The sequence below is a fragment of the Balaenoptera physalus genome (assembly GCF_965194825.1).
Source record: "Balaenoptera physalus genome assembly, chromosome: 3".
Taxonomy (NCBI): Eukaryota; Metazoa; Chordata; class Mammalia; order Artiodactyla; family Balaenopteridae; genus Balaenoptera; species Balaenoptera physalus.
Window position 1 is genome coordinate 82,686,568 of NC_138890.1, and position 16,264 is coordinate 82,702,831.

The 16,264-nt window shown below is 34.6% G+C and overlaps 2 protein-coding genes across 7 annotated transcripts in view; both read right to left on the reverse strand.

The window, feature by feature from the left end:
* Positions 1 to 4,999, reverse strand: part of LVRN (laeverin) — a 166,296-nt gene extending 161,297 nt beyond the window's left edge. For all 3 annotated transcript variants that reach the window (XM_082455737.1, XM_082455738.1, XM_082455736.1), the window contains exon 1: positions 1,017 to 4,999. The gene's annotated coding sequence lies outside the window, so the exon portion shown is untranslated. The remainder of the gene's footprint in view (positions 1 to 1,016) is intronic.
* Positions 5,000 to 5,330: 331 nt separating this feature from the next.
* The window catches only part of AP3S1 (adaptor related protein complex 3 subunit sigma 1), a 68,933-nt gene continuing 57,999 nt past the window's right edge, over positions 5,331 to 16,264 (reverse strand). For 2 of the 4 annotated variants that reach the window (XM_082455829.1, XM_082455826.1), the window contains 2 exons: positions 15,039 to 15,146; positions 5,331 to 5,844 (listed from right to left, as the gene is read on the reverse strand). In XM_082455829.1, coding sequence (XP_082311955.1) covers positions 5,716 to 5,844; positions 15,039 to 15,146 — 237 coding nt within the window. In that variant the 3' untranslated portion in view covers positions 5,331 to 5,715. Of the gene's footprint in view, positions 5,845 to 7,331; positions 7,348 to 11,864; positions 11,906 to 15,038; positions 15,147 to 16,264 lie in introns of those variants that run through there. The other 2 variants (XM_082455827.1, XM_082455828.1) reach the window with 2 other exon arrangements.

The following is a 16,264-nucleotide window of genomic DNA, read 5'->3' on the forward strand; positions in this document are numbered from 1 at the left end:
CTGGAACAAAAGTAATGACTTTATTGCGGTGGCTGCTCTCAACCTCCTGATCATCCATTTTTTAGTTCTTTAGATTATCTAGATCGGGCAACGCCCTTACTGGCTGACCATCTACCTTGTACCTACCGAAGCTTCGTTCCATTAACCATCTCTATAGCTCTCTGTGGGTCAGGATCTTTGGTTGCCACTCTGACCCTGCAGTTCATTAAGATAATTAGCCCACTATGCACCTCCTGGTTAAGTGCCACAACCTGGCATCTATTATTTCACGATCTCATCATCCCCACTGTTATCAGGGCACCCAGCTCTGTGGCAGCATTTCCTACTCTAAGTCCTGGCCTTCAGAAGACAGCCACTACCGAGTTTCTAAATGATGCCGGTGTCCCTGTAAACAGTGACATATTCCTTATTGCTTTGGTAAATGGAGGAACTTCCGGGCTGTCTTGCCTTACACAGTATATTCACTTTAGCCCACACACTTCTCTAAGGTTTGTCATCTCTTCTTCCGCTTGTCTGCTTGGATGTTATGTTATACTTCACTTAGCTGGGCCAAGTGTAGTGGCTCAGCCTTTCTCCAAGCTTCCAAGAACTACCCTAGCAGTGTATCAGCACTGCCTCCTCAGGTCCCTGCCAGAGTGTTAAATGTTCTATCATTGGAGAGCTTACATATAAAACACTCTCCCTCATCCAGCTTTATGTTCCTTCCCCCTTAAGCCAGAACCCTCAGGATCCAGGCCCAAATATATTCTCTTGGCTCTTCCAGGTTTATTTTGGCAAGGTTCTGCAACAACTTTGGCAGCCCTAGCACTTCCCTGGCCCAAATATGTTGTGTCTCGACCCGACTGGCTTGGTGATCAGAGCAGGTGAGGCAAAACCTGAGGAGGGTGCATGTTAACCTGCAAGGCAGAAGCTTCTGCATCCTCTCCAAGCAAGGAGGAGGAAGGGAGTGAGTGGTAGCTTAATGGGAAGAAGTGGGCTACTTCTGTAGGTCCGTATCCAAGATTTTTGTCCCTGACCTTGGCTTAGCAGACATGATGAGGCTGGAATCCAATCTTCTCTTGAACTTTGCCAATCTTACAGTTAAGGCCTGGGCCTGATCCTCAGCTTTTTCTGTCCTCCAGCTGCAAGAGATGAAAGTCTTTTTATACATTGTTAAGAAGCCCTTCTGGCCTTCATACATAGCCTTTAATTGGTAATTAATCACTCTCAGCATTTCTCTAATGGAATGAATGCCTGCAAGAACAGCCATCCAATTCCATACTCTTCATAATTACTAGTTCTCTTATATTTCTCAAATGCCTGAGACACTGTGCCTACCAAGGCATTCCCAGTTCACCATCAGTGAGAGTTTCAACAATTACACTGCTATGGCATTCTAGTGGCGAACCATGCTCCACCTGCCACCGGTAACATGGTCTTCTGTTGCCAGCCTGCCAGAGGGTGGTCCAGCTCCAAAATCTCATTTTGGAATCTGCTTCCTCAGACCATTCTTGGCTCTAACTGTCTTAGGTGGGCTTCCCTGAAAACCAGACTGAGATAGTGATTTGGATGCAAGCTAATCACTGTGATACGCCCTTGGGATCAAAGCCGGAAATCGAAAGGAAGTAGGATGAGGCAGAGGGAAGAGTTAAACTGCAATGCAGTCATGACAAAGGCCTTAGCCGATCCCATGGGTAGCACTGGAGCTGGGATGGCCTTTCCGAGTTGTCCTGCCTTAGCCAAGTGGGTTGGGCTTTTAGAACTTGGATGTAGGATGTCTTTGGAGAGGAGTCGTGACTTCAGGTGAAGTAGCTCCCTTCGGCTGGTGGCAATTCTCAGCAACTCAGCTGAGTGCTCTTAGCCACCAACACTGCCAGCAGCTGAGGAAATGAGTGCTTCAGTCCTAAAGGATGCATGCCAGAGCATCCACTACAGGCACCGAGGCACCTTCTCCTCTGCTTTACCCCAGAGTTCACACGCACAGCCTCGGAATTTTAAAATATCACCAATACCAGGATTACAGAAAACAATTTAAGTTGGGGGGTGGGCAGGGAAGGTCTTTTTGTCTTTAGTGGTGTATAGTCAAGAGTTTTAAAGTCATGTGAAGCAGTTCCCCTTTGGGTGATTATGCCACCAACTCATCGCATAGTTCAATTTATCTGCTTTGCTTTTAATTTTTAGGGTTACTTTTTTAAATTTTAAGTTCGATTACTAATTACTTAAAATAGTTACAGGGTTTCAAAACAAGGTACATTCCAAGAAGTCTAGCTTCTATCCCCACACTTCTGCCCTGTTTCCTCCTTCTCACTATATATGTATGTTGTATATATGTGTGTGTGTATATATATATGGCTTGTCCTTTCATTTAGAAGTACACACAACACACACACCACTCACTCTCCCTTTTTCTTAGATAACTGGTAGCATACTGTGATGGTTAATTTTGTGTGTCAACTTGACTGGGGCATGTGGGTGCCCAGACATTTGGTCAAACATTCTGGGTGTTTCTGTGAGGGTGTTTTTGGTTGAGAGTAACATTTAAATCAGTAAACTGAGTAGAGCAGATTGCTCTCCCTAATGTGGATGGGCCTCACTCAATCAGTGGAAGGCATGAATAGAATTAAAAGGCTGACCTCTGTCCAAGTATGAGAAATTCCTCCTGCCTGACTGCCTTCAAGCTAGGACATCGGCAGTTTCCTGCCTTCAGACTTTGAGTAGTATAATAAATCTCTTAAACAAAATCATCAACTTAATGATTTTATTTAAAAAGATTTATTATAAGGAATGCACCCATGTGATTATGGAAGCTTATAAGTCTCAAGGTCTGCAGGGTGAGTTGACAAGCTGAAGACCCAGAGAGCCTAAGGTGGAGTTCCAGTCCAAATCTGAAGGCTGGAAAACCAGGAGAGCTGATGGTATAGTTCCAGTCTGAAGGCAGGCAGGCTTGATACACAGGATGAACCCATGTTTCAGTTCAAGACTGAAGGCAGGAAGAAGCCAACATCCCAGTTTGAAGGCAGTCAGGCAGGAGGAATTCTTTCTTACTTGGATGAGGGTCAGCCCTTCTATTCTATGCAGGCCTTCAACTGATTGGACGAGGCCCACCCACATTAAGAAGGGCAATCTGCTTTACTCAGTCTACTGAGTTAAATGTCAGTCTCATTACACACACACACACACTACTGGTTCTGAAGAACCCTGACTAATACACACACCATCAATATACTTTTTTCCATCTTGATTTTTTTTCACTTAACATTATATTCTAGGGATCAATTTTCAGCAATATAGGGAGATATTTTTCATTTTGATAGCTTCATAGGACTCCATAATGTGGATGTAATCCAGCTTTTCAACCAATCTCCTTCTAATGGACATTTGGGTCATCCCAGTCTTTTGCTATTATAACTAGTGTGGTAGCTTCAATAACTTATTCAACCATTTCTTTACTGGTGGGCATTTAAGGTATCTCCAGTTTATTATTATTATTATTTTGCTTTAAAAAGTTGATGAAATAATTACCTTTGTATATAAAGATATCCAGGAATGCTAAGAGAATAGAGAGTTCCCAAAGTGAGTCACAGGGTATGTATGATATGTGTATTTTTGATTTTTAAAAATTTTCACAGAACTTGGCATATTATTTTTTTTTTAAGTTACAGTAAATTACATTCCCATGAGCAATGTATGACAGTTCTCATTCCTCACATCCTCTCCAACACTGGATACTGTCACCCCTTCTAATTTTTGCTAATATGACAGGTGAAAATAAAATCTAATTGTCCTTTAAACTTGCATTCCCTGGCTACTAGTGAGATTAAGCATCTCTACATATTTAGCGGTCACTGAGATTTAGTTTTCTATGACTTGCCTACTTCTGTCATTTGCACATGACTGGGTTTTCTTTTTCATACTAGAATATAGTAAAAGATGAAACCCTTTTGACTATTTCTTGAGGTTAAAGTATGATCCGGCCCAGAAGTTTCCCTAATTTTGGTACATTCTAACCAAATCAAAACTTAAATCTTTCCATAATCCACCCCCACCCCCCAAAAAAAGGGAAAAGAGAAAAGTGTGGTACTGCATATATGTCCATGAGGACAGGGACTTGTTCACCTGGCACATTCAAATGACTTAAGACCAGGGACCTCCCTGCATGTTCTGCTTAGCATAACCTTACTCTAGGACTTTTATACATCTCTGAACTGATGGAAATCCCAATAATCACAGACTGAGTTTCCTGTTGCCTCAGTAGGATGGGGCTTAGAGTCAGATTAATTTTATTTAGAAAAAATAGTGACTTTTCTTACACCCCAGAGCTTGGAGTAAAATTCATACATGCCACACATCTAAGGAAATGTTTCAAAAAATAGTATTTGGGGAGGGAGGACTAGAACTAGAAGGAAAACCTTAGTCTAACTGGAAGAAGAATCCCACTCATGGATCCCAAGATAAGATTAAATAAGAAAATGTGGGCAAATTATGAGAAACCAGAATACGAGAGTATTAGGACTTAAGAAAGTTTTGACTTTGGGATGAAACAAGTGGGGCCCCAAAGGGTTTTTTTTTTTTTTTAATTTATTTATTTTTGGCTGTGTTGGGTCTTCGTTTCTGTGAGGGCTTTTTCTAGTTGCGGCAAGCGGGGGCCACTCTTCATCGCGGTGCGCGGGCCTCTCACTATCGTGGCCTCTCTTGTTGCGGAGCACAGGCTCCAGACGTGCAGGCTCAGTAATTGTGGCTCACGGGCCTAGTTGCTCTGCGGCATGTGGGATCTTCCCAGACCAGGGCTCGAACCCGTGTCCCCTGCATTAGCAGGCAGATTCTCAACCACTGCGCCATCAGGGAAGCCCCCCAAAGGGTTTTGTGTTCAAAAGCAACTAAGTATTTGCTATGAAATTATTTTTCATCATCTCAGCAAGAAGGGATCAGATGCAAGACTTAAACCTATGTGTATAAAACAGATTTTGCAATTTCTCAATATGGATTTTAGAAAAAGATCTGTCATCTCCCACTCCAGATCTCATCCTACACAATATACTATGAGATACACTACTCTTGACTTGTGAAATAATTGAGTTTTAGAATAATGAGGTTCTGAATATTAAAAATATAAGTATAAATTAAATAAATCCACATTAACAGCTGCTTAACAGTGATAAAATATACTTTTATTTACTTCTTTGAGTCAGAGGGTCGTAAAAAAAATTATTGCTAAAGTAGATACCAGGCAAACAGAACGGTGCTTTAGAAGTCCAGTTACCTTGGAGTTTATTTAAACTAAGAGAAAAAGGTCATAATGTTTTCATGCAATACATACTTCGTTCTTTAAATAACAATTCTGACAAATAACAGAAAGAATTAAGGAATGTTGTATTTGTGATCCATATAAAACACCAACATTTTAGGTTATACATAATTTAAAGAAATGTCCCAAACACTTTTCAAAATACTGTAGTAGCCAATACATAGAGGCATGCCTTAGGTGGCCATAGGAATGCAGTTTAGAAAATAAAGAAAAAAATCACACTGTAACTACTCAATTTCTTCAAAAATCACTGAGCAAGAAAAGCAACAATGAACTTCCATACTGATTTTACATAACTTCTATACAGTACCTTGACTTAAATCCAAGAGCAAAAGTTAAGACTCTCCTCCTCTATTTTTGGTAAACAACTGCATGGTAAACTTAGATGACTTTTCCCCCGGATTTTACCTGGGAGTGGCCTTTTAAATTTTTTATTTAAAAGAGGGCAGGTTTGGCACTTTTATACTGATGTCACCAATGTTAATATTTCTTGGGATCTCAGGAAGATTCATATTCTTTACAGCTGATACAGCACGGGCTGGAGCTCCCGCTAAGCCAGCCTGTATACAGAAGCAAATAAAAGAAAAAGAAAATGTACAGCTCAGGTGTAGCCCATCAAAAAACACTAAAACTGGAGGACAATGATAAAAGAGTTTCATATAACAAGCTTAGAGACCAGATGGTAGTTTGAATTGGTATGGAATGGTTACTTTGAAATACTAATCTATAAAGAGAAAACAGTTGACACCTTAAAAAAATACAGTGAATACATGCAATGATAACAATGTAAAGATTTAAATACAAATTAACCTGTACTACCGAAACATCACACACAATATTCAAATGACAAAGCTAGATCTTCACCTATATTTTAAGTGACTTATGATATAAGCATTAAAGCATATTTTACATTAGTTTCCTTATTAGACATCTCTTACAACAACTGTGATAGATTTTGGGTTTTTGCTTTTCAACTGTCATTTATTATTAATATATGCTGTGAAATAAAAACTGAAAGTAATAAATCATGTTCGTTTAGTTTCTTAGGGCTAAACCCTTAAAACATTTCAAAACAATAAAGTTTTTAAAAATTATTTTTTAAAACTGTAGAGGCTCTTCTAAACTTTTCTAGGAAAGTTCTAGGACATTAAAAAAAAAAAAAAAAATCAGGCTTTTAAAGTGAAGCCTCAGGACTTCCCTGGCGGTCCAGTGGTTAAGACTTTGCTTTCCAGTGCAGGGAGTGCGGGTTTGATCCCTGGTCGGAGAGCTAAGATCCCACATGCCTCGCAGCCAAAAAACCAAAACATAAAACAGAAGCAATACTGTAACAAATTCAATAAAGATTTAAAAAAAAAATAAAGTGAAGCCTCAATCCAAAGAGAACGGTTCTGCCTAAAAATGAAACTGCAAGAAGAGGATCAATCCAACCCTTCAATGAATTAGTAAAAATATAATGATTAAAAATATTTTGTCATATAAAGTAGATTCAACATATGTTCAGTTTACAATATACAAATTTAGAGAAAGAACAGCATAAATGCAAAAGGTAGGATATATATAAATAAATGAATTCTAAAATTTCCAATACCATTAGTGTACAATATTTGGCTTTCATCTTAGTTGGAAAATTTATAATTTGTGAAATAATTTTGAGAGAAAATATGCTTAAAAATAAAAGAAAAATGCATATATTTCACTTTTCTCAAATAGCTACATCAACAGTCTTCATATTTTTACGATTTAATTTATATACCTATTAGATTTCATCAATTTTTATTCAGGTTATGTAATAAAGCCAACAAACACATGTGAATTCAGTGTCATACATTATCTTGCACAAAAGCAATTAAGTAACAAAAACAAATCTTCTACTTTGCTTAGATTACATATATGAGACAGTGTCCATGTAATCAGAAAGATTAGTTTTAATGTCCCTTTTTGTAATTTAGTTTTTTTCTCTCATGTAATCCTACCTCTTTCGTTAATTAAAAATATAATAATAATAAAGCTGTTACCTGAGAAAAATCTTGAGTGATACAAAATAGGCCAGTGTAAACTATTTGCTGAATAAAGGATACAAACATTGTTAAGCAATGAAATAAAAGCCATGGATTATCAAGTTAGAATTGGAAATAATAGAAAAATCAGTAAAATAGTATTTAATAATATATATGGTCCACACAGGCAAATGATAAGGGTGATATGGATGAAAAACTCCATACCCAATTAAAGACTGAATAGGGTTGGAGAATTCAATTTTTATAATTTAATGGAGTGTAGTTGTTTTTGATGTATAACTAAAAATTTGATTGACCTCTACATTTATACCTACCTGAAGCAATGCAGTTTTTGTTATACCCCACCTCTCTCCAACTGCCCCCAAAAAGATGTTAGAGCTATAGATGAATATTATTTAGGGTAGCATGAATCATATTCAAAAGGATCTTTAACTTAATGTTTTCAAGTTCAGTGTTTAGCTACCAAAATTTAGAATGGTTTAGAATCAGAGAAGACTCTTAATTCAAAGAGCTTCCTTTTGCTAGGAAGTATGTTGTTTGCCAAGGGAACAAAAATTATTTTACAAACTTATAGACAACCTGGAACTAAGTATCATTTTTCCAGTAGAAGGATTTTATAATTTTTCTAACTAAAAAATCAATTTGCCACTATTTCTACTTTGGAATTTCTATACAGGGTGCTAATTATGAGTAGGCTACAGAAAAGTAATGACAAGGTATTTAACTATAAACATTTTAAAAGGCATGAATTATTAGAGGATTTTATTATTGAGAAAAAGAGAGAAAAGGTAGGGTGTGTATGTGTGTGTCCGTCTGTCTGTTTTACTGGATGCTATGGTTAACATAAGTAGTAAAAACACTTTTTTTCGTATAAAATGTCATTGTCAAGAAGCCTTCTTCTCCATAATACCCTGTACCATGAGCAGCTAAACTAAAGAATAAAACTTCATCCTGTTACATTTCATTAGATTAAGTCGTTTCTTTGTGACCACAGATGGTGTTGACTGTTAGCTGCTAATGAGAATACATAAAGTCAATATAGCAATTGATTTCAATAGCATATATGTGCCAAATTCATATTATGTAAAACCAAAAGAAGTTTCTAAGTCAACAAACTACAATTTCTCTAAACATAAGCAGCAAGCCATAGACATGCAAAGGATGGTAACTACTCAGAACACGCAAATGAATTAAGAGAATCAAATTATTTCTCAAGCATGTTCAATACTTTTGTGTAGTACGTCACAAATTTAAATGATAGGAAATTTAAAAATTGTAATGTGTACTTCAATTAAGTTTTAATTAAACTAACATTTTAAGAAATCAGATTCTGTAGAATATAAAATGTAAAGAAAAATATGAGAAGGACTGTTGATCGCTACTCAGATGCTTACATGAGCTGTCAATGTTTATATACAAAAACTCAGGGCTTAAAAAAAAAAACACTTCATGTCACTCAGGTAGTTAACACCAGAACTGCTATAAAACACATTTCAGTTTCAGACTTCCGTGAACGTGAAGTCTGAAACATTTTTATTAAAGAATAAAATGTAAAAGAGGTAATTTACCATTAGGAAATCAGTTTGCCAACACAAAGGTATAAAGGAATTTTCATCTTAGTTAAGATTTTTTTTAGTAAGATATACTCAAAACAACAAGATAACTTTTATTAAACACAATTTTTTTGAACACTAAAATTTACAGAAATTGTTTACCTGACTTGTTAGTGGTATGTACAATTTAAAATGTAAAAATAAGATACTTCTGACAGTACAGCATAGTTCTTATAGATTTAAGATTACACAGTTGACATAAAGCAGAAATAAAGAGAATGAAACCCTACTGGAGAAATAACTTGTTTCCATCTATGTTGTTATACTCGAGCACCACCATGGCAGGTAAACTGCAGCAACTCCACTAACAAAAACAAATACATGAATCCAAAGCAGTTAAGAGTATGAATCGGATGGAAGAATGAAGTACAGTATATAAAAGAATGGTCACGTTTTCTCTCCCATGAGATTAAATAAATTAACAGAATTAAGAGAAAGAAAACAAAATGAAGTCTGCAAGTATACCAAAATGAGGCCAAACAGAAGACTTATACAGACATACTCTCAGAAATTTCAAGCACTTGAATCACAAAGATAGTAATGGATGGATATGATTTGTTTTTGATTTTGTTTTTAAATTGCCAGACCCAAAAATAAACAAAATATGTGCAAGCGAAACTGAAAAAGCAGCATTACTGAAATATATTTCAAAGAATCTGAAGACTCCCTTTTCCTCATGCAATAAGCAATTAGCTTTCTCCAAGGGAAAAGGAAAGAACCTAGATATTTACTTCATCTAACACATAAAATATCCTACCATCTTAAAATATTTTTTCAAGCTTGATATATAGCATAATAAGATGGTAGTTGAAATAATTTGTACATACTAAAACCTCTACCCACCCATCCTGCTGGAAGTTGCTATATGCACATTCATAATTTTGACCTAACAGCAAAGTGAAAGAACATCAACATTAATTAACACAGTATTAAATGGTTTCAGACTCAAAATCATTAACAAAATAATGGCAGATTTTGAAAGCATGCTTTGAGCAGAACAGAAAATGTCAATATTTTAATTTCTGAATTTAAGGCAGAATAACTTTTAAACTGGGGACAGGCTTGCTCTTTGCTTTAAAGGTAGTGCTTTAATACTGCAATTATAAACAGATTAGAAATGCTGATGACGGTCCTCTAGTAAGCAAGAACTATGGCATTTTATGAAAATTTTTACCAAAATGAGAATATTTAAAAATTTTTAAACTTTTCAGTACTAGTCATTTTATGTAAACTTAAATTATAGTTTTAATTTCTAGCATAGGATTTACCTGTGTGAAATAAATATAGCAGACTGATGTCATTTATGGATTTAATAATATAAATAGTTTTGACCCTCACAAGTGACCTCAAGGGTCCTCATCATAATTCTGAATAAGAGAGTAACTGTGCATGTCAAAGTAGAGGGGCAGAACCAACTCACAAGCTGACTTTCCAACATCTGTATCTTAGGGCCGCTTTTCTTGTTCTCCATTCTTTGAAAATAGATACTTGATTAAAAAAAAAAAAAGCAAATTACTAGTTCTAGTGATGGAAGTTATAAGACCTAAGTGATTGATGGTTCTTTGGTAGAAAAAGCAATTTAACATAAATTAAAGACTGGAACATAGAAACTGGCAGTGACTGAGATCAATGGAGTAAATGAGACGAGACCATTACATATTTTCTATTCCTAGGATAAAGTAATACAGATCCAGGGTCCAAAAGTGGTGTCCCTAGCTTCATAATACATAGCCCACTAACTCGGGATAAGAAATTCTAAAGCTATCTGTATGTTGCTGCTTCTTAAACACATCCAGAAAGTAGTAATTTAGTGTCTAAAAAGCAATGCCAAATTCCCAGTGGCATTTTTCTAATTACTAAAGTGGTTAATCTAGCTTGTTAAGTTTACACATTTTTTCCCTGCATGGCACACAATAAACTATTTTCATTTTGAAATTTTTAAATGGAAGTATATGAACATTTTCATTTTCTTGTAATGGCTTTGTACAAAAACGTTGTTCATCACCATCTCTACATGGAAATGTTTAAAGAGTAATTCACACAGGTAACTTATGGTGTGAAAAATGCACAGGAACTAGCAGATAAAATTTAGTTTTGTAGGGCTAGGAGTCTATTTAAAACACTTCCAGTTTTTGCCAATATGCTTTGCAAAAATTTTCAGGGTTTACAATACCTTATTGAGTCTTAACTATGATATGTTTGGATATCAGAAGGTTGCTACAGTGAAAATCCATTTTATTTTGGTCAATATACTTAATTCCATGTTTTAGAGTATTTATTTCTATGTTAGAAGATTTCTGATCTTACTTTTTGTTGGCTACTTCTAATATTCACCTGTTAGTCAAAACTGCAAAAGCAATTGTTAAGACTTTGGAACTGAAAACCATTAGGTGGGGGGAAGGGGACTATTTAACAGTCACTGTTCTAAGCCTTTACCGGTTCCCACTTTGTATGCTAATCTCTAAAGGTTCAGCTTTTGGTTTTTAAATTCACAGCTTCCAAAACCCAGCATGCAATTTTATGTTAGAATCCTAATTTAGAAACGTGGGGAAAAAAAATCTATGAGAGTTAAATTAAGGTTCTGCCATATGATGCTCAAAATAAACTCTGATTTACATACAAAGTAAATTGTCATTTCTACAAATGTAATTTGTCAGTTAAATGACAATGTTTAAAAAAAAAAAGAACAAAAAAATTTAAACTTTCCTTTTACAATGCAGGCAGACAAAACAGAACAAACATGACATCAATGATATACTAGTAAAATACACTAAGTCCAATAAAAGATGAATAAACTACAAGGAGAAACTAGAATGGAAAATAGGCTACAGGGACTATATGGGTTCATTAACACAAAGAATTTTTGAGTCTGGCCTAAATAATTAATTGCCTTTGACATCATTTTGCTTTCCCTTTGTTAAAGTACATTTTTCTCAAAGTCAGCAATACCTTGTCTACCTGTCCTGTCTGGGAGATTGAAAGATAAAGGTCTGTAAGAGAGAAGAATGGAAAGAGCTAGAAAGATCAGGATGTTCGGAAAAAAGAGGACTGACTTTTAAAAAGTAGTGACTAAATTCAGACCCATTTATTCATCTTAAAAATCACATGAAATACATAAAAGCTAACAAGTCTCCCCAACCCCACCCCTCTACCTCCACCCCCAGGGAGTCCTTTTACTCCTAGGCAGATTCCTGAGTGCCTCTTACACTTCCCCCAAATCCCACCAACCTCCCAGCTTAAACCCTCCTTTCCCAAGATCCCAATGTTATAGTAAACCATTTCTCTATCAAAGCAGGATAGATGAAAATATATTCAGAGCATATCTTTGCTTCTCATCTCTTTAAAGATCTGCGTGATCTTTGCTTCTACCTGTCTAGGTAATGGGAATTAAACTGCTTCACTTTTGACTGTTACCGGAAATATACTACTTTTAAGATAAAATAATAAAATCTTTGATTTCTGACAAAGTAAAGGCAACTCGATACATCCATGTTATATTTTAAAAGCTGTATCTTAATTATATCTAGGCTTTTTAAAAGATAAATGATATTCTAAACATTACTTAAATTAATTTTTAAAACATGATAAACAGGTCTTTTCATCAATCATGGTATTCTGAACTTTAAGATTTGCTTTGTAACTTTTTGCTTACATAATACATTTTAACTAAAATTTTGTAAGAGTAAGATTAATAAAAGCTTATAGCTTGCTCTCAAATAATTTTGGATTATTCTGCAGCCATATATTTGGTAGATGTAACCAGTTTAAATAACATGGAAAAGGAACCCATATGAAAACTTTTGACATTTCACTGCGTCTGGAATAAAGCTGGTAGCCTTCCCAACATACTTAAAATATATGAAAATTACTGAAAAATTACACAAAGTCAACATTATTTCAACACAATTTCTTGAAGTATGATCAGAACTATATGGCTTCACCGTGACTCAAAATCCTACTTTATGAGGAAAATATTAGCAGACATCACATATAGAGAAACACTTGATAAACATATGTTAGTTTATCCATCAGATTTAAAACATACTTTTTTTGTAAAGGAGAAAAAGAAAAACTAATTTGGTAGCAGATAACAATTGATTATACATGTTAAAAGACAATCAGTGGATGAAAAACAAATATTCACCAGTATTCAAAACCATTTTAAATAGCATGTTTAAATAGCATGTTTCTGTTGAAGGACTTTAAGTTATAATGTTCTTATAACTATTTCCACTGAAAATGTAAATTCTGTATTTTACTGCTCTTTATAGATAAAAAAAAACTGGCTCACTAACAAAGTTTTACTGGACAATCAAAAAGCAAATATCCATTATGTAATTATTACAGGTCCTTCATGACTTCTGTCAATATTATATATAGCAAACTAAGGAGGAAAAGGGGGTCAGGCGGGAGGAAGGGCATCACCAATGGAAAGGAGTTAAATACCTGGAAATGTGATAATTCCAGACAAGAGGTCGATATATTTTTACAGATGATTACACGGAATTCACAAATTACCACATATCCACTCATTTTAGACTAAGTATTAATGGATTGTATCACTGTCTGTCTCTTGGCATTTAAAATCTATATCCATACAGTTTTGTAAAGCAAGGTTTAACAGACATAAATTTCAAGTTATCATTTTAAGACTTTAAAATTAGAGTTTATAGTAAACCTTTCTGCCATATTGAACAATACACTGCAAGCCAACTCTACTAAATAATATTCTTAGCCCTTTTCCTTGTCCTAAAACAAAATTTTCTCTATTAATCTAGTTTGTTTTCCCTTTTCAAAAACCAGTATTTTAGAAATTGGCTGTAGAACACACAAAATATATACAATTACTTAAAAAGAGTCTTAATTTTAAGCTCTTCCCCATTACAACCCTCTCCTTTGGGAAACCAAGAAGGATGATAACTTGAGATAAGGAGAAATGAAGAACTATTTTAATTTAAAACAGAACATTGGAAAATGTTTTTATACAAAACTTCAACTGTTTCTAATCCTCAGATTTCAGATTTATCCACCATCCTGTGTTTCATTCCATTCCAATGAGCATAGCATTTTAAGCTGATCCTTTGAAGAGCCAACAAGATAAAAATTCTTCAGAACTCACCTGTTGTAAATTAATGCTAGCATATTTTTAATATCTTTCTGCTTTTATAGTAATATTTACTTTAGATCAACCAAATAACTGTACTAATAATTATAAATAAAATTAGTTTTCTGCATTATGACTATAAATATCAAAGGTAAGAGTATCCTCAAACATGTATAGTATTGAATGAGATATCAAGACTATTCATCTTTCTAAATTTCTGTATAGCAATAAGAAACAACCAAAATTATGTAAACTTGAGTGGCCCAGCTACAGCGCCTGTTACTGATATTTCAGCCTTTTTACTGAGGGAAGAGTCATACAATTCTAAAGTAGAGTTTTACAAAAGGCTAAACTGCTGGTTGGTCCTCATTCACTCAATTTAGCAGCACAAAGTTAGCTGTATATAACTAACCAAATCTTTCTCTTCTAGAATGCAATAAAAGCCACGAATACATGTATCATTATATGGAATGTATGATTTAGCTAACTTGTCAGTGACCTTTGGGAAGGATCCAGAATTAAAAGATTAGAGCATTGAATTTCTTTTTTCAATGTGCACTCAGGCCTACTAAGCAGCCATTATAACATTACTTCCTTATGAGAATTCCATTTTCTCTCCTTTCCTTTTATAGAAATAGTTTTATAAAACACTAAATTTATATATCTTTAGAAAACCAGTTCTAAGACTTTCTTGATAATTAATGACTAAGGTTTAATAACAAATATTGATTCCATTATTCATAATTTCTTTTTTAAGCAACAAGAATTGGGAATTTTATTCATTACCCAAAGCAATTACGACTGTGGCTAAAAGAATACACAAAACTATTTGGTGGATAGTGGTCACAGAACATTTAACATACTAAAATGTGTATATTCCACTTCTTTTTAAAATTGAATAAGCATACCAGCTGTACCTAAAGGGTGATACTGAAGGACAAACAGTGAAAGCTACAAATCATGCATAATTTATGATCATGCTTACTACCTTCATTAACTAAAGCACTTTCCATTCTTACCTCAGATTTCTCCAGTTTATTTTGTGCATCAATTTGTGTAACAATCTCATTCATGTTGGTCTCCAATACCATTCCCCCCATCACCATTTCTGCAAGAATATTGTGAACCTAAAGAAAGAAAACTCACTGTAAGAATGTTTCATGATCCCAGTAATTTTTCTTTCAAATACTGCTGTTTTATGAGCTGTAAAATAAAAATAATTTGGAGTGAAGACTCATAATACACTTATGTCACTACTGTGAAGCCTTAGGCAATTATACAAACCTCTTTAAATCTTAGTTTAATGAGCTGTAAAACAGAGATAATAATAGTATCTCCTTCATAGACTGATGAAAAGATTAAGTGAGGTCAGTGACCATGGAAGTGCACCAAACAAAGTAAATAATCAATAAACATTAGCTACCATTATGGTATCAGGATTAATGCTAAAAAAAAATGACCTATAAGGGCCTTTTATACCTGATTCTTAGTCAGTAATTATTAAGTTGTTTTATGCTCAAGGTACTCAATGAGGCTATGTGGCATTCCTACAAGCTCTAGATTTAAAATGATGTGAAAGTTTCTTTATATTATAGGTACTTTAATAAAGCTTTTACCCCAAAGCCCTCTCTATATATCTAATTACTCAGATTTTTTATTATCAAATACATCTTACAATGACAAAAAACAACATTTTCCATTGGGGAGAAAAACTATAACCCAGGTGTTTTGTCATACGGTATTTACTGGATCAAAAATCACCGAGTCAAAGCTGGAATGTCACAGAACAGTATACTGTGCTATAATTTTAAAAAAATAATGTGGCAGCATTAAGAATGGAGACTCTGAAATTAGATAGGTATAAATACTGACTCTATCACTTATTAGTTGTATACCCTTTAGAAGTTAGTTACTTGACCTCTCTGTTACCTTATCTGTAAAAGAGAGGTAGAAATAGTATGGGTACCTCATAGAATTATCATAAGGATTAAATAAATTCATGTGAAGCACCACAGCACAGTACCTAATAGGTTTTTTAAACAAAAACTTTTTAAAATTAAATATATAATTACACTGTTCCATTTTCCTTTTTAAGATTTCATGCAAATGTACTCATGATTTTTAAAATATCCTATTATTTATTAATGTTTCATTTTGGAAAGATGGACACCTCACATACCAATTTTGAAGAATTACAGAAATTACTTTTCCTTAGCAAACAAAACTAGAAGCTACAATTGTTTTA